Source organism: Eptesicus fuscus, chromosome 4 (assembly GCF_027574615.1).
Source record: "Eptesicus fuscus isolate TK198812 chromosome 4, DD_ASM_mEF_20220401, whole genome shotgun sequence".
NCBI lineage: Eukaryota > Metazoa > Chordata > Mammalia > Chiroptera > Vespertilionidae > Eptesicus > Eptesicus fuscus.
The window spans coordinates 4327806-4353113 of record NC_072476.1 but is presented as its reverse complement, the minus strand read 5'-3'; the positions used below and the strand labels follow the sequence as shown (position 1 = coordinate 4353113).

The following is a 25308-nucleotide window of genomic DNA, read 5'->3' as shown; positions in this document are numbered from 1 at the left end:
TCCGGGCAGGATGAGGTCCAACCTCCTCAGTTCACAGAAGGGGCCGCAGCGGGGAGGGACCGAGAGGAAGGTCTTACAGGGCCCGGGACTGTGTCTTCGCTGCTTTGCCAATAGAAAGTAATATTGTGCTTCTTACCTTCCACCTACTTCCAACAACCCTACGAAGTAGGAAGTGTTATTATTTCCCATTTTACAGGCGAGGGAACCAAGCTCAGGGAGTTGGTAGCTTCCCGAGGCCCCACAGCTGGAGCCGGAATGCAAACCCAGGAGGTAAGCGCCACCCTTTCATGCTCCAGCTTGAGCCATGTTCCCATCCCAAGAAATATGCCGTCACTATGGGCGAAGCTTGAGGTCATCACCAAAGCGGCAAGCCTGTCTTTGCTCTCCTAAAGCGTTGCATCCGGACGGCATCGTGGGTGGTGAGGTGGGGAGCGGAGGGGAGGAGGTGGAAGGAAGCACAGAGGAACGCGGGGAAGATGGGGAGGGTGGAGGCGAAGGGAGGAGAGAAGGCAGAGAGCAAGCCCTGCCTTAAGCTGGTCTCTCATCCTCCTGGCCGCCCGGGGCCCCTGTGGTCAGGGCTGCCACCGACTACCATTCCCCTGGCGGCATCTGGCGCTGCTGGGTTTGCCTTGTTCGCAGAGGTGCCCTGAGCAATATGGAGATTGGAGCCCTTGAGGAGCTGTGAGCAATCGTTAACCAGCAGACACAGACCTCAAAAGGCCAGAGCTCGTGTATGAAGAGGCCCTGGTGAGAGGAAGTTGGACCCTTTCAAACACACGGACCCCGTCTCTCAGGCCGCACGCCATTCAGGCCCCTCGCCCTCGTGCGAGCGTGGGCACACCTCAGTCCTGCCCGCCCTGAGCTGACCTGGCCACCCCTCCCGTCTTTCCTCCACGCCACCCCTTGCGAGTGTCGCCTCTTTGTTCTGGTTAAAGCCCGAGCGTTCTCTGGCCTTTCCTTGGGGGAACCGAGCAGCACTGCCTGGCCCTGGCCTGGCCCTGGCTGGGGGCGCAGTCTGTGCAGACGGCAGGGCGGGGCGGGGCTCACCTGCAGAGACAAAGAAGATGCCTGCGCTCAGGATGACGTTGTGCCTGCTGCGGTGGAACTCGCTGGCTGCCACGCAGAGCCCGCCGAAGAAGAGCAGCGTGACGCTGAGGATGGGGAAGACGCTGGAGGCCCGCACAGCCCCTGCGGAGAGAAGGAGAGAGGCCGCCTGGTCCCAGCAGCCCCGGGCCCCACCCGGCACGGGTGCCTGAGGAGAGCCAGTGCATCCGTGTGGCCAAGACCAGCGCCTCCCCAGGGCTTGTTGCACCCTGAAACTCAGAGTCATTTAGCTTTGGGTTTGGGTTTTTAAGGAAGTCTGATGGGCCAGCGCAGCTACCCGGGGTCATGACCCCCTACCTCCCGCCCCCGCCTACCACCTCCCTTTCTCCTGGGGATGGGTCTGCTGCCCACTTCCCTGCCTGCCCAGCCAGGGGGCACAGCCGCTCTTTGCTCCTGGTGGGGGTTGGGCACGGGCACAGGAGCATCAGGGCCTCTGAGTGTCCCTGCAGGAGGCAGTGTGGCAGCGAATAGCAGATATGAGGCACTGTGCAGGACGGCAGATCGCAGAAGAAAGGGACATTTTGTTTTGCCCACATTTCGAACCAGGAGCCCGGATTTCATGTTGCACGGGGCCCTGCAAATACTTGGCCTACCCCGGTCCCGGGCTCCCATGGATCACACGCCAGTCACCAACACGCAGGCCCTTCCCAGCACACGCCTACACTTGCACAGCACTGGGCTGCATGCGTGTTTGAGAGGCGTGGTTATGAGGCGCGTAAACGTGGCTGTTGCCATGTGGTGCCGTCACCGCGTGGTGACCAGTCGGTGGCCAGCCCACTCCCCCGCTGCCTCACGCCACACGCCAGCCGTGCCGTTTCTGCCCTTCGGCTGGCGTCCACTCTGGATTTGTTTCAGCCCAGGGGACACGTGGTGGCTTCCGAACAACAAGGCTTTACTGTTTTCTTCCCCAAACACCCGGGCTGAGCTGGGGTCTTCAGGGTGGGGAGGGGTGCTTATTCCCGGTGACCTCACCATCGGCCCTGAGCAGGGCTGGCCCGAGCCCAGAGTTCTCTGAAGGGGCATCTCTGGTCCACAGGAATGTGTGTGAACAAGCCTCCCACTTCAGGTGGAAGCTGTCGCCCACCCAGCAGCACACGGGAAGGGGGAGACGGCAGAAAAATCAGTGCAGAGCCCTGTCCCACCACGTGTGGCCACACCAGGGCCTGCTGTCGCCAACACTGGGGCCGGCCCCCCCATGGGAACATGACCCTGGCCCGGTGTGGCTGGGTCAGTGTCTCCAAAACTCTCAGCAGGAAATCCGTGTGCTGAACCCCTTAACCGTGGCCGCTTCCGTGGCTAACGGTGGAGCACAGGTGGGCCGTGGTGAGGACCCCGCCCTCCCAGAGGCCGGAACGTGTTTTGTCGGAAAAGCCATGGACTGCTCCCAAGAGCTGTCGAGCAGGTTTGCCGGTTGTGAAATGGAAGTCACAGTTCCATTCCGTCTCCAACAGGGCAAACACCACAGTCTCATCAAACAGGAAAGAAAACAGAGAAAAGCTCCGAGCACTCGGGGAAAAACCCCACTGGGTGGGACTGCAAAGTCCTCTTTGGAGGGGTCCCAGGACTCTGTCATCCCCAAACTTGGGTCAAGCCACCTCTCTAAGCGTGGCCTGTATTCCCCACCCCAGCCTTTCCGAGCTGCTGGCAGAAATACACCCTCGTAGGCCTTTGGGTAAAGGCTAGTACATGGATAAGGACTGAAAAGAGATAAGTGGTATGTTTATGTTGTAAAAATCAGCTTAAATGTGACTGTTTCTTTCAAATTGACCCCTGCACCACTCACATTGTTACGTGATTAAAGGCTCATACATAGACCCACAGCCCATCTGCAGACTAGTGGGCGTGAATAGAGCTAAAAATGATTTTCATTGTAAAAACACTCATCTTGAGGGATGAGTTACACACATAATCTGACTAGGACAATTTCTCAAAGCTCTTACTTTAATAACAGTTTTAAAAACAACCACCTTGCATTTAACACTCCCCTAGAATTCCCCTTTCGGGCAAACGGGTACACATGCCCATTGGAGAGGTCGCATTTCAATGACATTAAGTCCCAAGTTCTCCTGGTGCCTGGGTCCGTGTCAGGCCCGTGTCTGCGCCGGACCTTGCTATTGCTCATCTCACAAAAGGAAAAGAGCTAACTCGTGCGGCTTTCTGATGACATGCTGGCTCAATGGAGTGGGCGTGAGCTTATTTAATTGTCGTGACCCTGTCAGAGGATGACATTATAATCTCATTTCTGACGAGATAAAGAAAGCGAAGAGATGGAGAGATAGGCGGCTTGGCCCAGGTCCATCCCCGCGGGCAGGGAGCCAGACGGGCGCGCGAGTCCACAGTGACCGGCATCCGGCGACCTTGCTCTAAGCCACCACACTCTGCCCCTCCGCGTGCTGCATTTGGGACAGTCCGTGCCATTTCTGGGTTATGACCTTGGACAATCCTAGGGAGACACTGGCCCTGCCCTAGCAGGACTGACGTCAAAGGGAGGTGAGCTTTGCTTTTCATTTATTCCCCCAGGTCTTGCCCCTAGCACCTCACCCATTAGCACCTCGGCCATTAGCACTTTTCCCATTAGCACTTTCTCCATTAACACCTCACATCCACCCTCCGGGGAAGGTGCAAACTTGGATGCCAGTTAAAGAAAACCCTTAGATTTCCTCCCAAGCAGACCACAAGGCATCTATCTCCCCGTTGTGACTGGCCCACTTTATTCCCCGGTTTCTTGTTCAGTGAAAGGAGAGACTTGGCTAGCAGACCCGCTTGGGTATCTCTGTCTAGCAGCAAAGGCCCCTGAAGGCTCCTTTGCACGCATCCATTTCTAGGGGGAGCTCTGAACAGCCCTAAACTCAGAGGCAGCTGGGTGACTCCAGGGCACCCTTCCCTCCTCCCTGGGGAGACCTGGGAATCAGGCAACTTACGAAGCAGATACTCAGCCGTGTCCTGGTCATAGTCAGCATCATCTGGGAAGTGGTCGATTTTCTTGCAGACCCCTCGGAACGCCCCTGTGGGAACAAACGTGGTCCTGAGTGAGGGGGAGGGAGGAATGGGGGCCGGGGGAGCAGAGAGCCTGGCCCCTCAGCCCCACGTGGGCTGAGGACCCACTCGGGTTGTTGGGGCAGTCGTGGGATGTGCGGAGGTTGGCCCATCAGCATCTTTCTTGAAGTATGGAAGTATGGTAGCAACCATACTTGGGTAAAAACTGCTGTTTGAATTTTAACCCTGCTATTCTGGCTTCTGCATGCACTTACTTGCTTAAACAATAGGGTAGTTACCTCAGCTTCCAGATTGAGACCTGGAAAACTCACATAAATCCATCCCACATCACAAAGGTTATTTTCCTGTGCCTGTGGACCAGAACCACAGAAGATTGATTCCCATTGACTCAGTAGCTCCAGGAGTTGAGACTGTAGATAACCTTTAGAGATTACTAACTTTGCTCAATTTTGCTTCTGTACAATCTGCTTTCGCAAGATAGCTCCACATTCCAACGTCCATCAGGATGTAGCTGGGAACGGCCCTGCAGGCTGTTCCCAGAATTCAGAACAAAGGAAAATTTTTGTGGTTTAGACCTTTAAAAGGACTGCCTACACCTGAAACGGCACGGTCGTGAGTGTGGATTCCACCTGCGTGTGGTGCCCTCTCGGCCATCGCTGGCCCGCTCAATAAATCCTTGCCTGCTTTTTAAATCAATTAGCAGCCTCTGGTGGTCTTATTTTGACTCCAGGGTTCGACCCCACAACATTTCTTAGGGCACAAAAGGAGCCAGTAGAGGAAAACAAGAAGAAAGAGACAGGAATTTTCTGTTTTCTAGATGACGCATGATCTTGAGATCCATTTAGAAGAGCAAAGAACTATGAAGCATACGCACTCATGTTGAGGACTGTCTTCTTCCTTTTCCCAACCAGCGAGGGAACCGGGAAAAGGGGGCGGGGCTTCACGTAGAACTTACCTGCCTGCCTCGCAGGCGCTGGAGCCGGGCATAGGCATTTTGCTTGTGCTTGCCCGGTGAAGGCAGCACTGGAATTCCAGTCCAGATGTGCTGATCCTGGGGGCAGGTTCCAGGCCCCTCAGGAGTAGCCACTCCCCCAACAATGCTCACGGCTGGCATAGGTCCGCCCTCCTCCCCGGAGAGATGAGCTGGCCCAGCTCTGAGGCTTACCCTTCTGAGGGCTGCTCGGATGCATCTCTGGGAAAGTGACTGTCAGTATTTCACTTCCTTTTCTTTCCTCAACATCAGCTTGACTTAACTCATTGTGGGTGTTTGATAGTCGATGTGGGTGTTTGTTAACTATCCAATTAACCGATCTCTGGGGGCAGCTAATGGCTCCGCCAGTTCTTATACATGACAAACAACTTTAGAACTTCTCACCACAAGCAGCATGGGATTGCGCAGTAGCATTCCAGTCCCTACCGCAGAGGTCATGTGGAGGCTCGGGGCAGGTGTCGTGGACAGTGGGCAAGGTTTAGAGTCACACAGGGCTGGGCTTTTGCTGTGAGAATTACGGTAGGTGACATATGAAGATGAATTTTGCAAAGCTCTGGGCATGTCAGAATAATGGTCGACCCTTAACGTGCTTCCAATGGGTGAGGCATAGAGCGGAAGCCGGATTTCCTCCTCCACTTAGTCGGGCGGCCCTGGGCGATGGGCCATTCACAGGGACATTTGATGGTGAGGCCAGAGGACCACAGAGGGGCTCAGGCGTCACCGTGGGAAGTGAGGAATCTAAGCCCACAGTTTCCCATGACACTATGGATGTAGCTGTTATTATGATGCGTATTATCATCTTACTAGGGCCTCAGTGCACGACATTTGTGCATGTGGGTGGAGTGGGTCTCTCAGCCCAACCTGCACCCTCTCCAATCTGGGAGCTCTCAGGGGATGTCCTACTGATGGCTTAGGCCTGTTCCCCGTGGTTCTCTGCTCTCTGCGGACCTGCCTGCTTGACACCACCACAGGCCCTGCTGTCTGCTCTCTGTGGAGGCCCTGTGGGGGACTGCTTGCCCCTCGCTGCCATGGCCAGGGGTAAGCAGGGCCCTGCTGTCTGCTCGCTCGCTGTGGGGGACATTCCTGCCCCCCTCCTGGCCGCTTGCACGCACACTGGCTCAGAGTGCCTGGATCTCAGGGATGTTCCCGCTCCACCCCCGGCTGCTCTGCGCCTGTGCACATAGGCCCGGAGTGGCCAGGGGGTCATTCCGGGACCCCATCTGCTCCAGGCCTATGCGCAGGCATACAGGCTCAGAGCGGCCTGGCTCTTGAGGATGCCTGTCTCCGGGACGCAGGCTGCTTGGCACTGGTGTGCGTGTAAGTGGCCGCAGAGCGGGAACATGTTCCTGCCCTGCCCCCAGCTGCCCTGCCTGCGCACGTAGGCCTGGAGTGGCCGGGGGTCATTCCAGGACCCCGGCTGCTCCAGGCCTACGTGCAGGCCTACAGGCTCAGAGCAGCCCGGGTCCCGAGGACACCTGTCCCTGGGATGCAGGCCGCTTGGTGCCGGTGTGCACACAAGCGGCCGCCCTGCCCCCAGCCACTCTACACCTGTATATGCAAATTAACCCACCAGCTTTGTTGGGTTAATTTGCATACTCACTCCTGATTGGCTTGTGGGTGTCACGGAGGTGCGGTCAATTTGCATATTTCTCTTTTATTAGTGTAGATACTATAAGGAGGCTTCGAGCCAGAGGCATCACACAATAAATGAGATGCACTATGAGGACATCCTCTTGGGCTCAGAACCAGGAAGGGGTGTCCTGGCGAAGAGACCTAAAGACTCAAGGAAATTCTTGGGAGAAAGACAAATTCATAACTTCTTTCCTGATATTGAAAAAGGCCTTCATTGTTTTTTCTTTAGACATTCGAGGTTCATTCACACGTCCCTGGTTGTTTTAAGCCCCCTGCCCTTCCAACTGGCTGGGTGTAAGTTGGAATAAGTCACCCAGTAAGCACACACCAAATAGCACATACCATTCTAAGCACTTTACCTGTTTTATCTTCTTTTTTTTAATCTTCACCTGAGGATATTTTCCCATTGATTTTTAGAGAGTGGAAGGGAGGGAGGAAGAGGAGACAGAGGGGGAGAGAGAGAGATGTGAGAGAAACACACTGGTTGATTGCCTCCTGCATGTGCCCTGACCCAGGCTGGGAATCGAGCCCGCAATCCAGGTACACGCCCTTGACCGGGAATCCATCCTGAGACCCTTCGGTCTGCAGGCCGACACTCTAACTGCCGGCCAGGGCTGTTTTGTCTTCTTTAGCTCTCACATTAGCTGTATGAGGCACCTGGTAGTCTGATCCCTATTTTCCAGAGGAGGAGACGGAGGCTTAGTGAAGTGAGTGCCTTCCCCAAGGACACAGCGCCCAGCGGCTCACTCCAGGGCAGTCTGCCCGGCTCCACGTTCCTGCCCACCACTGTGCCCGCTCTCTCTTCAGCACGCATAGAGCTGGAAGCAGAGCCCCTTGCTAGGAGGCTTTGTGTCAGTTTTGTGGTCCATCCACTACTATCGAACTGGACCAGCAGTTCTCCATCAGCCAAGCTTTCCCCATGACATACGTGGGGCCACCGAGCAGGGCGAGGGCAGTGGTTGTGTGACCACCTATTGTCAGCTGTCTCACATCCTCCAACAAAGAGTTCCTGGGAACAAGGGTTCAGCTGAAGACGACATGCAAACCCTACTAAGACAGACCAGCCAGAACCACGTGGTGATAAGGACCTGCGCGCATGCCTGCGTCTGCGTGTGCCCTGGGCCTTCCCAAAGCGGCTTGAATCGAGCGAGGCCTTAGAGCCGGCACACCCCGCAGCTTCCAGAGAACCATGGTCTGTTTTTTTCACAGTCCATGAGCTAAGAATGGTTTTGCATATTTAGATGGTGGGGGGGGGGGGGAGTCAAAAGAATAATATTTTTTCACGACATGTAAAAAACATGTGGAGCAGTTGTGGCAGAGACGGCGAGGCCGCAAATAGCCACTGTCTGTCTAGGAAAACCTTGCTGATCCCTCGTCTGAAGCTCTCTGCCCTGGGCGGTGGCACAAACTCTGTGAGCCTGGGCCTTCCTGGGACAGAGGACACGACGCAGGTGGCACTTCCAGGGCAGAGGTCAGGCGCCAAGGCTTGCAGAATGGCGTGCGGCCTGGGTTTTCGTTTTATGTGCAGCATTTCAGTGCATCTTTTGTAAAAACTGAATATGCTTCTGCAGTTTGAAATTTAGGATTTGCCACATGAAAGCTTGACCTGCAGATTCTCTTTAAGGAGGAGGCGCTCTGGCCCACGTTCCCCTGGGGCAACGACCCCTGCAGGCCCCCTCACCCTCCCAGAGCCACCTCCAGGCCTTCGTCACCCCGGCCCTATGCAGATGACTTCCCAAACTCAGCCTCTTCCGCAGTGAAGACGGTAACAGCTCACGGCGCCGTCAGAGGGACGGAGACAGGGGGAGAGGCACAGCGCCAGCCCTGTTCCAGCGCCTTCCTCCTGACTTCATCAGGCACCAGCGTAAAGCACTCAGCGCAGCTCCTGGCACGTGGTTAGGAACTCCGTGAATTAGAGCTGTGACTCCCGGGGATGTCGGTAGGTATTTTAGGACCAGAAGAGACACGCTGGTGTCGTGGCGGGTTTTAAAAAGCAACATAAAGGAAAGAGAAGCCGGCGTGTCCCTGAGGGTGACTCCACACGGAAGGAAGCCTCTGGCACCTCGCCGTACGCGCATCGACAGTGGGCGGGCCCCGCGTGTGCTAGGAAGCAGAATACCCACCACCAGCATGTCTGTGCACTTCCTCCCAGCTTCCTCTCCCCGAGCTTGCACACACGTGGGTTATAAAATTGGGACCATGCTGCTCTTCTCAACGCCATATTCTCAGGAGTATTTCCCCTATCAGCAGCTCGAAGGGAAGCGGGGGGGGGGGGCGGGTGTGAGGGGTGGACCTGCTCGTGAATGCAGAGGGTGGGACCCAGAGCGACGTCGGCCACAGGCACCTGCAGGGACGCAGTCGAAGGCGAGACCGCCCTGTCCTCGCACAGTTGCAGCGAAGGCCCCGGGCCAAGAGCGTGGGAGCCAGGAAGAGGGGCGGTGCAGGTTGGTCCCAGTGGTCACAGGTGAGAGGCGGTGGGAACCCGGGGTGGGGCAGGCTGCGAGCGAGGCTGTGAGGACCAGGGCCCGGGAAGAGGTTTGGGGTGGAGAGAGCCGGCAGAGGCTGCCTGAGACTGGCTTGGGGGGCTACAGCCTCATCCTGGGTAGAGACGATGGTGCTGATGGCTCATCTGTGGCTCGGACAAGGGAAGCACACTTCCTTCACGTGAGGAAGGGCACACCTCCTTAAAGGTGACCCTCAGAAATACTCCGTTAGAACCAAGAACGAGAGACGGTGCCCACCGCCACCACCACCTCGATTAGACCACGGTTCTACAAGTGCCCGGGCAAGAGCAACAAGACCGAGCGGAGAGTTCAAGCAAAAGAGAAAGGAGGCCGAACTGACCGTTGTCCAGGTGAGAGCGCGGCTACTGAGGAAGCCGAAGGCTCTGCTAGAAAAGACTTCAGAGTGAATGCAAGAGCTCAGTAAGGTGGCTTCTTACAATATTAAACCACACCATGAGGCTGTAATAAGTAAGTCATTGTGGTCCTGACATTAAAAAATAACATTTATTAGGCTATTTTTTCAATGCAGAGGAATATTACAAAGAAAATAGGAAGCAGTCCATTATTCCATATTCAGATGATCCATGTAAAATTAAAAGAATATATGCACACGGTTAGAAAATTCAAACAGTGTATATAGAAAGCATTAGATTAAAACTAAAAATCATCTCCCTCATCACCAAAAATTCTCTCACCTAATAACTTAGTGGAGTGATTTTTGTTAACTGAAAGCTGATTTAATCAGGTGTAAGCTGAGATCCGCAGGTTAATTGAAAGTTAATCAGAGTGAGGGAGGCATGTCGCTTCAGGCAACATGTGTGATGATGCAAGAGTTGTCATTTGGGAACTCAGAGTGGCTCAGGGTGTTAGAGGATCGAAGGTGGTTGGTCTGGGGGACAGATCCAGTGGTTACAGGTGAGAGGTGAGAGGTGATGGGCTGTGACAACTGGTTGATTCAACCTTTGTCCTCCCCTCTCTCCTTCCTTCTTTCCTCCCTCCTTTCTTCCACCCAAATTTAATGAGCACCCACGGTGTCCTAGAGCTATTTGAAGGCCTGAGACCCTGGTCTGCATTGGGCAGAGCCTACAGACCAGCGAGCAAATGAGCAGGACCGCTGTGGCTCGGGCGACACGGCCGGTGCTCACTGTGCATGGGCGAGGGCAGGCGATGGCGGTTTTGAGCGGGGTCCCTGGGCAGACACTTGAGCTCAGGCCTGAGTGAAGGGGAGGGGCCGGTTTTGTGCAGAGCCAGAGGGGCTTTAGTTTGAGGACCAGGAGGGAGGTCTGTGGGGCGAGGACGGCGTATCGTGGCAGTCTCACCAGGCCCAGCAGCTGCCCTCCTAGCGTCCCTTCAGCGGCGGGTCTCTGGAATATCCAGGAGGTTAGGTGGCACAAGGACCAAGGTCAGTTCCCCCCTTCCTTGGGGTTGGGTGACCTAAAGGACCCACGTGGTCCAGAGTGGTTTCCGAACAAGGGAGGCGGCAGGCGGGGCAGCCTGGAAAACGGGAGCCACCGTCCTGGACGAGCGGTGTGTCCAGGCTCCGTGGCTCCGTCTCCTGGGTATCTCCCTGCCACCTCACACGGCGCCCACCTGGGCCCAGGGCATGGCCAGCAGCGGTCAGGAAGCCGAATGAGGCTGCTCGACTGTGAATTTTTGCAAACAGGTCGGATTCTCGCAATCTGGAGGAAATGTAGGCTGCCCTTCCACAGGACATGTCTGACCATCTACAGGGGCCGTGTGGTGCAGTGGTCACTGCACGAGCGTGGGGGCCCTCAGGCTTGAGTTCGAATCGCTGCTCCCCCACTTGCTAACTTACTCGGGGGATTTTGGCTGAGTCCTTTACTCCCCGAGCCTTGGTCTTCTTATCGCTAAAACATCGACGATCTGCAGGTTGTGGGGAGTTTTCAGAGAAGTAATTGGGCAGGCGTCTGCTCAGATGTACTCTGTGCCGGCTTTGGCTAAGGGCTCTCTGGGTCTCCTCACACCCAGGAAGCAGGCGCCCTACTGGGTGTAGGGTGGTGTGAGGAACGTGGGTTCCATCTGCAGTCCCAAGGGGAGACCCCATGTCTGCAGCCCCGAGGGGAGACCCTACGTCTGCGGTCCCGAGGGGAGACCCCACGTCTGCGGTCCCGAGGGGAGACCCCACGTCTGCGGTCCCGAGGGGAGACCCCACATCTGTGGTCCCGAGGGGAGACCCCACGTCTGCAGCCCCGAGGGGAGACCCCACATCTGCGGTCCCGAGGGGAGACCCCACGTCTGCAGTCCCGAGGGGAGACTCCACGTGTGCAGTCCCAAGGGGAGACCCCATGTCTGCAGCCCCGAGGGGAGACCCCATGTCTGCAGTCCCGAGGGGAGACCCCACGTCTGCGGTCCCGAGGGGAGACCCCACGTCTGCAGTCCCGAGGGCAGACCCCACGTCTGCAGTCCCGAGGGGAGATCTCACATCTGCAGTCCCGAGGACAGACCCCACGTCTGCGGTCCCGAGGGGAGATCCCACGTCTGCAGTCCCGAGGGAGGCCGTGAACGGGAGGCAGCCGTGCCCTCTCCAGGGAAGGAGAGGACACCGGCAGGGCCGCTCCCTGGTCCTCCCAAAGGGGCCCTCCGGTGAGCAGCCCACACTGATGGCCCTGGAGCAGAATTCGGTGACTGTGGCACCAGCCGGCCCAACAAGGGACACTACTTCTGAGCAGTCTCGGTAGTTACCATGTGCCCAGAGTGAGTGGGCACCCCTAACCCGCCCGCCCAGCCCAGCAACAGTGCCCAGAACCTGGTCCAGCCCAGAAATATCGCCAACCCAGGCCCAGAGCGCGACACCTGTCCCAGCCACGAGTCCCACTGGTGCACCCACATTCCGGGCTCCGAAGTCCAGCTCAGAGACCCGACCAGGGTTGCCTGGAGCTAGGGCCCCGGCCCGCAACGTGGGCCTTCTGTGAGGGCCCCTGGTGGTGAACTCGCCTTGAGAAATCAGGAAAGAGGAAAAACATCACACTTGTCTATGCCCCTGAGCACTTGGGTTAAGAAAGCAAAAGTAACTGCCTGACTGTCAGAACGTTCGGGTTCCTGTGTTACAGCAGGTTTTTATTATCATAGGATAAGGATTCCTTAAAGCATGTTCTCAGCGTGGCTGCACATGGAACATGTTCTCAGCATGGCTGCACATGGAACATGTTCTCAGCATGGCTGCACATGTACATGTTCTCAGCGTGGCTGCACATGGAGCATGTTCTCAGCGTGGCTGCACATGGAACATGTTCTCAGCGTGGCTGCACATATACATGTTCTCAGCGTGGGATGCACATGGAACACGTTCTCAGCGTGGCTGCACATGGAACATGTTCTCAGCGTGGCTGCACATGGAACACGTTCTCAGCGTGGCTGCACATGGAACATGTTCTCAGCATGGCTGCACATGTACATGTTCTCAGCGTGGCTGCACATGGAACATGTTCTCAGCGTGGCTGCACATGGAACATGTTCTCAGCGTGGCTGCACATGTACATGTTCTCAGCGTGGCTGCACATGTACATGTTCTCAGCGTGGCTGCACATGTACATGTTCTCAGCGTGGCTGCACATGTACATGTTCTCAGCGTGGCTGCACATGGAACTGGCAGGCTGGAGGGCGGGGGAAGTGAGTTGGAAAAGACTGAAGCTCAGCTCTGCCCTGAGGTTGTTCGTCAGCCAGGGCGGCTGGGCTTTGCAGGGCTCCCCAGGGAGGCCCACCTCGCAGCCACGACAACCGCAGCCTCCAGGCGAGCCCACTAAACGGGGGCCGGTGAGTAATGAACCCCAGGACGTGCTTCCAGCCTCATCTTCCAGTCAACGGCCGCCATGGAGACACGGTGTTTTGTCTGACCTTTCTTACCATTCACCAGGGTGAACAGAGAAGGAAGCGCTGCTGCTTTTGGTGGGAGGGTTTTAATTCTTTTGACAAAATCGGGTGATGATCCTGGCTGGGCTGAAGCCTGGCTTTCACAGTGGATCATAAAATGGGTCATTTTTGCAAAACACACTTGAGCACGTCATCAGTGTTCTCGGGGCTGCGCTAATCCTTTGATATTCAAATCCTTGGACGCGCCTATCGCCATTCTGTCCGCGGTCCCTTCCTCTATTGCTAGCTGGTGTCCCCCGCCAGGCTCTCACTGCCCGCCGGCATGCACTCCACCCCGGCAGACCACGCCCTCACATCCTTTCACATCCCTTTCATGACGTCCTGTGCGCTGTGCTAGACATGCAACCTCGCTGTGCAGCGTCTGCTCCGGTTTGCATGGTGCCGACACGCTGACAGGAGGTGGCGATCGGAACCGCTACCTTGCGGACTGGGAATTGCAGAGCCGTCGGTGGGCGGGTGTGGGCTGGGCTGGGCGGCTCTGAGCGGAGGCTGGTTTCCTCAGTGGTCAGGCCATGCATGCACACATCCATATCAAGATTGCGTTTGCTGGCTTGTCCACGCAACCTCCCAGGTGCAAGGATTTGGACCGAAATCACGGGTAATGAGGACCCTGAAATAAACTTGGTCTCTGAGCAAGATGGGTTTGGGCACAGCAGTGACGGCTACCGTTCCTTATAAGAAGGCCAAGGAGGGAGCGAGTCAGGGAGAAATGACACCCTCTTCTGATGTTACTGAACTGCGGTCAGGGCACAACCCCGATTCAGTCTCCTTTTCCACAGACTGAGGTGGCACTTCACACACAGCAGCGTCCTGGGCACGTGGGGCTTATCAGCGAACTAAACAGATGAGGATCTCAAGGCTGCTATATCCCCGTAGGGGGAGACCGACCGTGTGAGTACATTATGAAACAAATGCTTCTGTCAAAAGGAAAAGGTAATTTCAGATATTGGTAAGTGCCAGGATAGCAATAAGTTCTGGAGCGAGACTGACTCAGGGAGGACAGGAGGGACAATCGCGAGTTTGGGTGGACAGGGACAGCCTCTCTGAGAAGGCGGCTCGAGGGGCAGCATGAAGCCTCCCATGGGAAGATTCGAGAGAAGAGCTTTCTGGGAAAAGGGCCGCAAGTGCAAAGGCCCTGGGGCAGGGTCACCCTTAGTGTGTTTCTGGGACCAAGAGAGATGCAGGTGACTGGAGCAGAGGGAGGGGGAAGCAGACCAGATCCAGGGGAGAGACAGACGACGGGGCGCCTTACCGGCCGGGCCGGAAGTCCAAGAGGATTGTGGCGCAGCTTTGGAGGCTGTAAAGCATGTGACGTGCACAGTCTGGTTTGTAGTTTTAAAAGGTCGATTGGATGCCAGGGGCTTGCGGAGGAGCAGGAATGGAAGTGCATTTTCAGAGGAATCATCGAAAGCCACGGTGACCCTTGGAAGACATTACTGGTGAGGCGGGCAGAATGGCAGTCCTGCCAGAGTCCTGCCCGTCCGCTCAGAGAGAGAGGCTCAGGGAGAAAGTGTCCTGCGTGGGACCGAGTGCGGGAAATCTACCAGGAAGAAGGGGCTGCAGAGCTTCCGGCCCTCTCTGCACAGGTAGCAGGCCGGCTGCATTCCGGGAGCCTGGGGTTGGGAGCCTTGCTTGATCAGCTCATTGGGTGGGTTTGTGGTAAAATGCTTTCTCTGGTCCTAATTATGTAGTTCATTCAGGTCCAACCGGAACACAAGCCTTGCCCAAAACCCAGGTCCCAGCCAGTCCTAGAGCCTGAAGCCCAGCGCTCCCCCTGGAGCCCCGCCCATCCGGGCCCAGACCAGGGTCTAGTCTAGTTGTATGTTCTAGGTCTCTTTACTGCCTGGCACCCAACACAGCCCCTGGGACTTCATGGGCCCTGGTGTGGGATCAACCAATTAGGCAGAATAAGCCTTGTGTTTGGGGTACCAGCTAGACAGGGGTGCAGGGAGAAAGTGAGGAGAACTTGGAATTAGTTGATATTTGAGTTTTACAAAAGAGCATTAAAATAGCATGGAAAAAATTAGAAGTGTGTTGATTTTCCTCATTTAATGGCTTAGTATTATTATTTCAATGTTGGATTATCTATGAGGGTGGGGTGGTCGTAATCATTTTAGTGCTTCGGAAAGTCTTACTTCTGCCTCGGGAGGCAGTAAGTCAGGAGCTCACCCAGTTTCCAGACCACAGAGGCGACCGTGGCCATGGTAGGGCCTGGGGGGAGAGGGCTATGGCCTCTTCATCTCTGTGCTTTGAGGTGGGCTCTTGCTAGAAGGAAAGCACATTCCTGGGCCCTACACGATGTGCTGACTTAGACGAGTCAGAGCCAGTGCTTTACACAGCAGGCACCTGCGGGGTTCTAGCGCCACGAGCTGGAGCCAGGCGGACACCGTCAGTGGCGCGCTCGACCACGCGGCCTCTGTGGGTATTTGGCCCCTGGCTGGAAGACAGGCCAGGTGGGTTTGGGGTTTGCAGTGTTTGTACACAGTGATCCCCACGTATGTGAGCTGAAGTTGAGGCCATAGGAGATGTGTTTGAGGTCCCTCACCAACGGAGTGTCACACAGCCCTTGTACTTGGCCTTCACATTCACAGGTGCCAGGGGACGTTGGTGTCGTTCCCAAATGCAGCTCTGCACACGGCCACAGGGACATGGGACACGCTGACATTCACCGTGCAACTCTGAACCTGTTCCCATCACCAGACCCTCCACTGGTGTCCTACTTCCTGTAAGTAGCATGCAAACGGCACAGTTACAATAGAATGAGTGGCGGTGTGGGGTTCAAATGATTATTATTATTTTAATAGATTTTATTTTTTAGAGCAGTTTTAGGTTCACTGCAAAACTGAGCAGAAGGCGCAGAGCACACCCCCACACCCCTGGCCCCGCACACGCACGCATGCAGAGCCTCCCCAGCAGCAGCGTCCCCCCACGTGGTGCCTGTGACAATAGACGAACGTGCATGGACACATCATTATCACGCAAAGTCCGTCGTAGACATTAGGGTTCATTCTTGCTGGTGTACATTCTATGGGCTTAGAGAACTGAATAATGCCATGTGTCCATCATGACGGTATCATACAGAGGAGTTTCACTGCCCTAAAAAGTCTGTCTATCCACCCCGCTGTGCCCCTAACAGGGCAACATTGATCTTTTTCCTGTCTCTATAATTTGCCTTTTCCAGGATGTCAGGCAGTTGGAATCACACAGTGTGTAGCTGCTTACGATCGGCTCTGTCACTTAGTCAGATGCATCTGAGGCCCTCCGTGTCTTCTCATGCCTGATGGCTCATTTCTTTTTAGCGCTGATAATATTCCACGTCTGGATGGACCGCAGTTATTTATCCATCACCTACTGAGGGACATCTTGGTTGCTTCCAGGTTTTTGCGATTATGAATAAAGCGGCCATAAGCATCCGTGTGCAGTTCATTGGGTGGACATAAATACCAAGGGGGATTTGGGTGAATACCAGGGTGCGTGGCTGCTGGGTCCCATCATAAGAGGATGTTTCCTTTTGTGAGAAACTGACACACTGTCTCCCCGCCCACCTGCATCTGCACCAGCAGTGAGTGAGAGCTCCCGTGCTGCACGCCGTCGGAGCCTTTGGTGCTGTCAGGGTTCTGGGTTTCCCCACTCTGTTAGGTTCGCATCGCATCTCGTTGTTTCACTTGGCGCTTTCCTGATGTCGTGTGATGTGGGGCGTCTTTCATCTGCCCACTTCCTGTATCATATCTTCTTTGGTGAGGTGTCTGTTACCCTCTTTGGCCCACTTATTAATCGGGTTGTTTATTTTCTTATTGTTGATTTTTTTAAAATATATTTTTATTGATTTCAGAGAGGACGGGAGAGGGAGAGAGAGGTAGAAACATCAATGAGGAGAGAGAATCCTATCTAATAAAAGAGTAATATGCAAATTGACTATCCCTCCAACACACAAGATGGCCGGCAGAGGAGGGCAGTTGTGGGCAATCAGGCCAGCAAGGGAGGGCAGTTAGGAGGGACCAGGCCTGCAGGGGAGAGCAGTTGGGGGGCAATCAGGCTTGCAGGGGAGGGCAGTTGAGGGGGACCAGGCCTGCAGGGGAGGACAGTTGGGGGTGACCAGGCCTGCAGGGGAGGGAAGTTAGGGGCAATCAGGCTGGCAGGGGAGGGCAGTTAAGGGCAACCAGGCTGGCAAGGGAGGGCAGTTAGGGGTGACTAGGTCAGCAGGGGAGGGCAGTTGGGAGGGACCAGGCCTGCAAAGGAGGGCAGTTGGGGGCAACCAGGCCTGCAGGGGAGGGCAGTTGGGGGGGACCAGGCCGGCAGGGGAGGGCAGTTGGGGGTGACCAGGCCATCAGGGGAGGGCAGTTGGGGGTGACCAGGCCTGCAGGGGATGGCAGTTGGGGTGACCAGGCCAGCAGGGGAGGGCAGTTAGGGGCAATCAGGCTGGCAGGGGAGCAGTTAGGTGTCAATCAGGCTGGCAGGGGAGTGGTTAGGGGGTGATCAGGCTGGCAGGCAGAAGCGGTTAGGGGCAATCAGGCAGGCAGGCAGGCAGGCGAGTGGTTGGAAGCCAGCAGTCCTGGATTGTGAGAGGGATGTCTGACTGCCTGTTTAGGCCCGATCCCTCCGGGCAGTCGGACATCCCTCGAGGGGTCCCATACTGAAGAGGGTGCAGGCTGGGCACACACCCTCCCCCCTGTGCATGAATTTCATGCACTGGGCCTCTAGTCACTGATTAGCTGCCTTGTGGACACCCCACAATGGGGATCGGGCCTGCAACCTGGGCATGTGCCCTGACTGGGAATTGAAATGTGACTTCCTGGTTCATAGGTTGACACTCAACCACTGAGCCACATGGGCCAGGCTTATTGTTGAATTTTAAGAGTTCTTTGTATATTTTGGATAACGGTTCTTTATTAAATGTGTCTTTTTCAAATATTTTCTCCCAGTCTGTGGCTTGTCTTCTCATTTTCTTGACATTGTCTTTCCAAAGGTTATGTTTTAAACCCAAATTTAGCACTTTTTTAATTAAAAAAATAATCCAAAAGAGTTTTGTTTTGTTTTTTAAAGTGGCATCTCATCTTATGAGCAATCTGGGCTCAGATATCTGACCTCTGTAAACATGTCACAAAATCAAACCCACAAAACTGGAGCATATGTTTAAACTGTCCCTGCAGAAAGCCACAATTTCTGACATTTTGTGCCACCTGAGAAAGGGGAGCGTGGGGCTCCTGGACCCATTTCCAGCTGGCCTGGGCTGCTCATTCCAACCCCCACTGGTCAGCTCTGCCGGACACTCGCAGATCAACTCCCGAGCAAATCCATCTGGGGCCCTGACATTTACCCAGCGTCTCTTACTCTTCTATTCATGAAGCATGGGCGGTTGCCATGGCAACCATTAACTGCACCTGACATCTCGGAGTGGTTCCGGCGTTCGGAGCAGACACCGCACTGGGGTTCAGTTCTGCAAGGTAAAGAGCTGGCTGCCTCCTAGAACCCCGTGACGTCGTGGTTCCTCCCTGCAGCTGGTTAGGCGGGACTTGGTGTGATTGACGGCCCCAGGCCACGAGCGGCGCACCTGCACAGCTGCACACAGGTTAGTTCGCAGGCTGCTGACTGCACAGGTCCGTATTGGTTTAGAGACAGAATAGTCATGCATATAGACCCGGGCATACACATGTCTCAGTAAGCATCGGAGAAGATCGAGAAGGCTCCTCGCAGCGGTGGTTACCTCTGGGGCTGGGAGAGGATGGAATTTGAGTAGCAGATGGTGGGTAACTTTTGCCTTTTAGTCTTTTGTTTTTAGAGAGGATTATGAATGAGTTCCATTCCCTATATTTTTCTAATTTAAAAATCTTCTAAAAACAGAGGTAACATGTAAGAAAATGTTGAGCTGATCACTGTCTGGCACGGGTTGTGTTTTCAATAAAAACGTCTGGCCACTGAAGGGGAACAGGAGGCATCAATCATGTGTCTGGTGGGAGGAACAGGCTACAGAGCGAAGAGAAGCTGCGGCGTGGAGCCACAGCTGGTCTTGGCGGTTTCTGTGTGTACCCACGTGACCAAGGTGAGGCGCTAATGAGGCCACGGAGCCGTTCCAGCTGCTGGCTGGGCCAGCTTCCCTGGAGCATCTGGAGACCAGTCTCCTCTTTCTCACCTCACTGGAGGGATGCTGAGGCGAGAGCTGCCAGGCTAGTGGGAGGGGGAGTCATCGGCAGGGAGGGTGGCAGGGGTGGCTCCGTCAGATCCAGGCCGTTCTTCTCACATGCACTCATTTGATGGCAGAACCTGAGCCAAGCTGACGTGAGCAACTATTCTTGCTCATAAATGACTTTACTTGCGACGGAGCGATGAGTGCGTCTGATCGCAGGGTGCTGCCCAGAGGTGGTAAGCCAGCTGTGCTAAGTGCACGCTGTGCTTTTCTAAAATCCTAAGTGTTCTCACTCCTGGAACACATGAGTCTGGGGCGGCAGGTGCAGCTGCAGCCAACCACACGGTCCAGGGGCCCTTCTCCATACATTTATATCACCTACTGGAGGCCCGGTGCACGAATTCCTGCACGGGTGGGGTCCCTCAGGGTGGCCTGCGGGGATCGGGCCCCACTCACGCCCCGAGCCATGCAGCTCCAGCTTGCACCCACAGCCTCGCAGCCCTGCCTGCCACCCTGCCTTGGCCTGGTGCCGCCCCTTTATCTGCTCCACCATTCCACCTGCAGGGTGAACGATCAGGGCCTGGGCCCCCTCTCACGCACCCTCCCTCCTTCCCCCTTCCATCCCCCCCCCCGCCCCGCCCAGCTCCCTCAGAGCCTGGGAGCCGGGTGGCAGCCCCGTCCCCTGGTGGTCAGCGCACGTCCAGCGAGCGGTTGAACTCCCAGTCTCCTGGTTGAACTCCCGGTTGAATGACCACCCAAGGGGACAATTTTCATATTAGGCTTTTATTATATAGGATTTTAGGATCTCTCTTACCAGTATATTTCTCTTTAAATCAACTCACTTTTTAAAAAATCAATTTTATTTTAAAAAGGGACTTTATAACTCAACTGTCCATGGGAAGCAAGTACCGCCAGCCATAACTAGAAGGCCACTGCAAAAATAAATACCACGAAAACAGAGTGATGTGTTAAACCCCAGCCAGAAACTGTGAATCGAAAAGAAAATAGGTTTCTTGACATGTGCTGAGAAGTTGTCAATGCCACGCCGGACAGCGGCACCAGCCAGGGTAGGAGCCACCGGAAGCTGGGAGCATGGAGCCCGCTGCTGGGGGCTGTGGGGAGCCCCCTGGTGGAAGGAAGGGGCTAGGGAACCCCCTTCTCTCTGGGGTGGGCAGCGCTGGTTTTGCGTGCCTCAGTGGGCACCATTAACAGCAGCCTTGGTGTGATAAGAGCAGCCAGAATTTGCCCAAAGCCACCCTGTTCCCACCTGTACAGATTTCCTCCTGCGGGGTGAGCCCCTGAGCCCTCCTGCTGTCAAGTTCGCCTGAAGAGCCACTGGGTACTAGCCGGGCAGGGCCTGGGAGCCGCTCTCTGAGGACCTGGCTCCAGGCGGGCAGCTGGTGTCTGAGCTGAGGCCGGTGCTGAACAAGAGCCAGCCGCCTGAGGACAAGAAGGGGACATCTGGGGGGAGGCTGGAGTCCCGAGGCCCATGAGCCCTGCTCCTGGCAGTGCCTCTCCAACTTCAGGGGCTGCAGAATCCCCAGGGTGGGGGGCTTCATTAAAGGGCAGATTCCCCAGGGATCCTGGGTCCGCAGGAGTGGGGTGGGGCCGGGGATCTGCATTCCAACCTGCTCCCAAGAGACGCTGATGCTGCTGGCCCAGGCCCACTCCGTCCTGCTCCCTGAGGGAAGCTCTACTTTCTAGCCGCCCCAGCCAGAGTGCTGGGCTGTGCAGTCCCCCCGCTTCCAAATGTGCAAACACTGCTGATGCCCAGCCAGGCTGTGGCCTCTCCAAACCTCCCTGCGCCAGAGCCACCCGCAGCCTGAGTGGGAAGGAGGAGAGCCCAGTCCGGGCCCAGTCCTGCCTGCTCCTGGTGAACAGGGCTCCTCCACATTCTGCCGGTGGGCCCTGCCAGGCTGCGGAGCAAACCCGCCTCCCATCCTCTGATTCCCCTGGGATGCATGGCGTGGTCATGTGTCTCAGGGAGAGAGCCAGCTGGTAGGATGCCCTGCTGGCCCAGGAATCAGCCCGAAGCAAGTCAAACCTGCCCCTGCCCCTTGCTGCCTGTGCAGCCTTGTTCAAATTTCTCAGCATCTCTAAGCGTCAGTTTCCTCACCCAGAGAGCTGGGATGGCCAAGTAGATGAGATCATAGAAATGAGCACCTAGCACGCCCTGGGACAGAGGCAGCGCGGTCAATAGTGATGACGCTGTTGGCCAGGCAGCCTGGCGGGTCGCTTGTGGGACCTCTTCATTCACACTCAGTCATTTGGCCCCTCCCTCCCTCCCTCCTTTCCTTCCTCCCTCCTTCCCTAGTTCCAGTCTGGGAAGCTGGCCCTACTTGCCATGCTGTCTACATCCTCAGCACGGTAGGAGGCACTTCCATCACGTTGCTCCATGCATGTTACATGTGCATGTGCATCCTTATCTCATTGGTGAGGACACTGCAGACCGGGGACGTGGAGGAGTGATTTCAGGGCGACCAGCCACATAGCTGAGCTGACACGGAACCAGGTCTGTTGGTTCTCACTCTTGGGGGGCCACCACATGGGGAACGTGGGGGACGCGCACACCTGGGCGGAGCCAGCACGTACTCCCAGGCCTGGACGCACACCGCCTGGAGCAGGCTGCGGCTCTAAGCGTGGGTGAAGTCTCGGGGCTCTCAGCTGGGCTGCTGGGAGGCCGTCTGGTCTGGGCAGGCGTCCAGGCAGAATGAAGCCACAGATGGAACAATCAGTTGTGGCCCCAGGAGGGCCAGGCTGCCGCCGCAGCCACGCTGGCTCGGTGGGAGGCCAGGAAGCAGGCCAGGACCTTCCCGCGGGAGCTCTGTCTCATTGGGGGAGAGCTCACACTCACACAGCAGGGCCCGTTCGGAGCAGCAGCGAGTGCTTAGCGTGCAGAGGCTCCCAGAGTGCCGGGCATTGCCCGGGGCTGGAAGGAGTGGCCAGGCCTGGGCCTCGGCCTGGGCTCTGGTGGGGGAAGCATGGGGCATGTTTTTGGGGCTGGCAGAGCCCAGACCGAAGGGGAGGGTTCTTGCCAGGGACTGGAAAGGAAAGCGGTGCCTGCTCTTGATGCCCTGCAGGATGGATGAGGCCCAAAGGGTTCCTGAGATCCCCGAGTGGGAAGAACTCAAGGTTTTAGCCAGCCTGGCTCCCAGGCTGTGTGGCCTCGGGCCAGTTACTTACAGTCTCTGAACCTCCTTTCCTGCTTGGTGAAATAGGGATAATAATAGTACGATCCCTCAGGCGCGCTGTAGCATCAGGTGAGACGATGCCTGTGAGCACGCAGCACGCTGTCTGGTGCATAGTACACACTCGGTAAGGTGACCGATTAAACGATGCCGGAGATGGGAGGGTGGCGTGCAGAGGACAGCGTGCTCTGCAGCTAAGGAAGTACACTGGGAAGCCCCCGGCCCTTCCTGGGATGTGGAGAAGACCTTCCTCCCGGAATGTGAGCTGGAGGGGGGAGACCTTGGCCAAAGATACAAAGCAAGTCGGCAGCATGACCACGTGGCCTGACCCTGAGGGAGCGCTCCGTGCACTTGTTGAATTAATAGATTCCAAAAATAGTTCTCCCGAGGTTGAGGAGAGGTGGGGGTGCTGGGTTAGGAAAGTGCCAGCGTGAGCTGGGAAGGCTGGGAGCTCCCTGCCTGAGCCGTCACCTCCGACCTCCGACCTCCGACCTTCGGGAAGGCCAGGCCAGGCGCATGCTGCAGGAGCCCAGGAGGATTCGCAGCTCCCTTGTGGGGCGGAGGGCTCCCAGCCTCGGCTTCTCCATCCCATAGTGCTCAGAGCCCAGGGCTCCTGCTTTCTCCTCCCCACCACCTACCTGGGTTTCCTGACTGCAGGAGGGCCCGGACAGCATGCAAATGTGGGAGGGTGGGTGGGGTGCAGAAGAGGAGGAGAAGCAGGAAGAGGATGAGGAGAAAGAGGAGGAGGAGGAGGAGGAGGAGGAGGAGGAGGAGGAGGAGGAGGCAGTGAGAGTCCTTGAGGAACATTCCAGGTCTCAGAGCGAAGCTGCCACATGGCTGCTGGGAGTGGTGGGCACACAGGGACATATATATCTATACTGCGAGGGCCGTGGCGGCCCACACACGCAGAATGTTGCGATGGCTAATAAATCCCGGGGAAGAAACGGGGCTTTGGCTCAGACTGAGAAAGAGCCTGTTTTCTAGATTCATCCATGAGGAGGAGGCTTTCTACCTTTTATTTTTATTTCCTTAATGTATTTATGTATTTTATTAATTTCAGAGAGGGAGAGAGAGATAGAAACATCAACGATGAGAGAGAATCATTGATCAGCTGCCTCCTGCATGCCCTCTACTGGGGATGGAGCCCACAACCTGGGCATGTGCCCTTGACCAGGAATTGAACCATGACCTCCTGGTTCACAGGTTGACGCTCAACCACTGAGCTACAGCGGCCGGGCACCTTTCTCCCTTTAAACAGCCTGGTGCGCTGGCGCAAAGGTCAGTGCCACTCGGGCACCAGGCCTGAGGCCTGCCCCTCCCCTTGGCTGCCGAGGACCAGGGCCTCCACACACAGGACGGAGCAGTCTTACTGGGTCCCAGGCCGAGGAGAATCCTGTGCCTCGATGAGCACACTGAGCTCTTCGCTGCCCCGGGGCCTTAGCACACCTGGTTCCCTCCGCCTGATGTATCTCCTCCATAGTCTCACCTTCCAACTCAGGTCTCAGCTCAGATGTCACCTCTTCAGGGAGGCCCTCCCTGCCACGCCTTGATCTGACTTACTCTTGAAGATCATTTTCTCTGCTTTGCGGAGAAATCATGTTATGCAGCGTGTTCTTGCACTGTTTTTACCCCCCCCCCTCAGCCCCCCAGGCACCCCTTCATGAAAGAATGTGAACTGTAACTCATCTGCTCACTCAGCGGGCCTTGTGTGAGGACGTGTGTGCAAAACCAAGACAGACGAGTACTGTGCTGGCCCATCAGGGCTCAGAGCCCAAGCCTGAAGCTTATCTGGTGGTTCTCACGCTGAAAACATTTCAGTTTCTACAAAGAGCAGAGTTGCTCTGACAGGTGTGAGGAGGGCGGTTAGCATTCCAGCTCTGCCGCTTGCTGTGATGACCTGGGCAGGCACTTCCCCTCCCTGAGCCTCCCCCCCCCATAGTGCTCCTGTTGGGAGGAAAAGACTTCACGTTTGGCAAGGGACCTGGAACAAGGTATCGTTTGTCCATGGCCTTCTTTTTCTACCCTCACTACGTCTTAGTCCTTTCTTCTTTGTTCAAAGGCCTTAGCTTTGTGCACATTGGAGACGTATAAAGTGGTGGTTGAACACTTGCACTCAGAACCTGAGTCTATGCTTGATTCGCTCTGTGACCTCAAGCAGGTTGCTTGCTGTCTCTGTGCCTTAGTGGCACGTCTGCAAAACAAGAACAACAATTCATAGAGCTGTTGTGAGCAAATCCAGGAAATGTAGTGAACCCAGTGGCACTTAGTAAATGCTTACAAACGGTTAGCGTCCATCACTGAAGATGCTAATCAATTAAGTGCTAATGAGCTCAGTGTTGGACCAGGAGATGCAGGGCTGCAGACTCAGCCCAGGTCTGAGGACGGCGTGGAGAGGTGATGGGCGGACCTGAACAGCCAGCGCAGCTGTGTCGGTGGGCAGACCTTAAGGGCAGAGAGGGCAGTGGGTGTGCTGCCCTGCCCTGGCCCTGCGGGCACCGTCCCCCCCAGGCCTGAAGCGGTGGGGGTGGTCTGTACCTCCCCAGGGCAGGGACTGCTCCATCAACGGCACGGCAAGTGCACTGGGGTCACTCACCATCTAACCCCCCACGTGTGGCCATTCCACCTTGACTGGCCTTCCTCCTGGGTCCCTGACTCATTTGTTCATTCAAGCAATGTTTCCTGGGAGTCCACAGGTCAAAGGCCATGTCCTCTGCCCAGGAGTTTGAGATGCAAATAAGTGGGGCCCCACGTGGAGAGTTCAGGGCGGAGGGGAGGAGGCAGCAGCAAGCCCATTGCCCACAGATGCTGATGAGGGAACACGGGTCTCGCGTGCACCACTGGACCAACAAAGGGCGGTCTTCCACCCAGGCCCAGGCT

At 56.2% G+C, this 25308-nt stretch overlaps 1 protein-coding gene across 1 annotated transcript in view; it reads right to left on the bottom strand.

Moving 5' to 3' along the window:
- Positions 1–25308, bottom strand: part of CACNG3 (calcium voltage-gated channel auxiliary subunit gamma 3) — a 67925-nt gene that overhangs the window by 2119 nt on the left and 40498 nt on the right. Inside the window, exons 2-3 of the mRNA XM_028127408.2 lie at positions 4026–4109; positions 1048–1188 (exon numbers count right to left, since the gene is read on the bottom strand). Coding sequence (XP_027983209.1) covers positions 1048–1188; positions 4026–4109 — 225 coding nt within the window. The remainder of the gene's footprint in view (positions 1–1047; positions 1189–4025; positions 4110–25308) is intronic.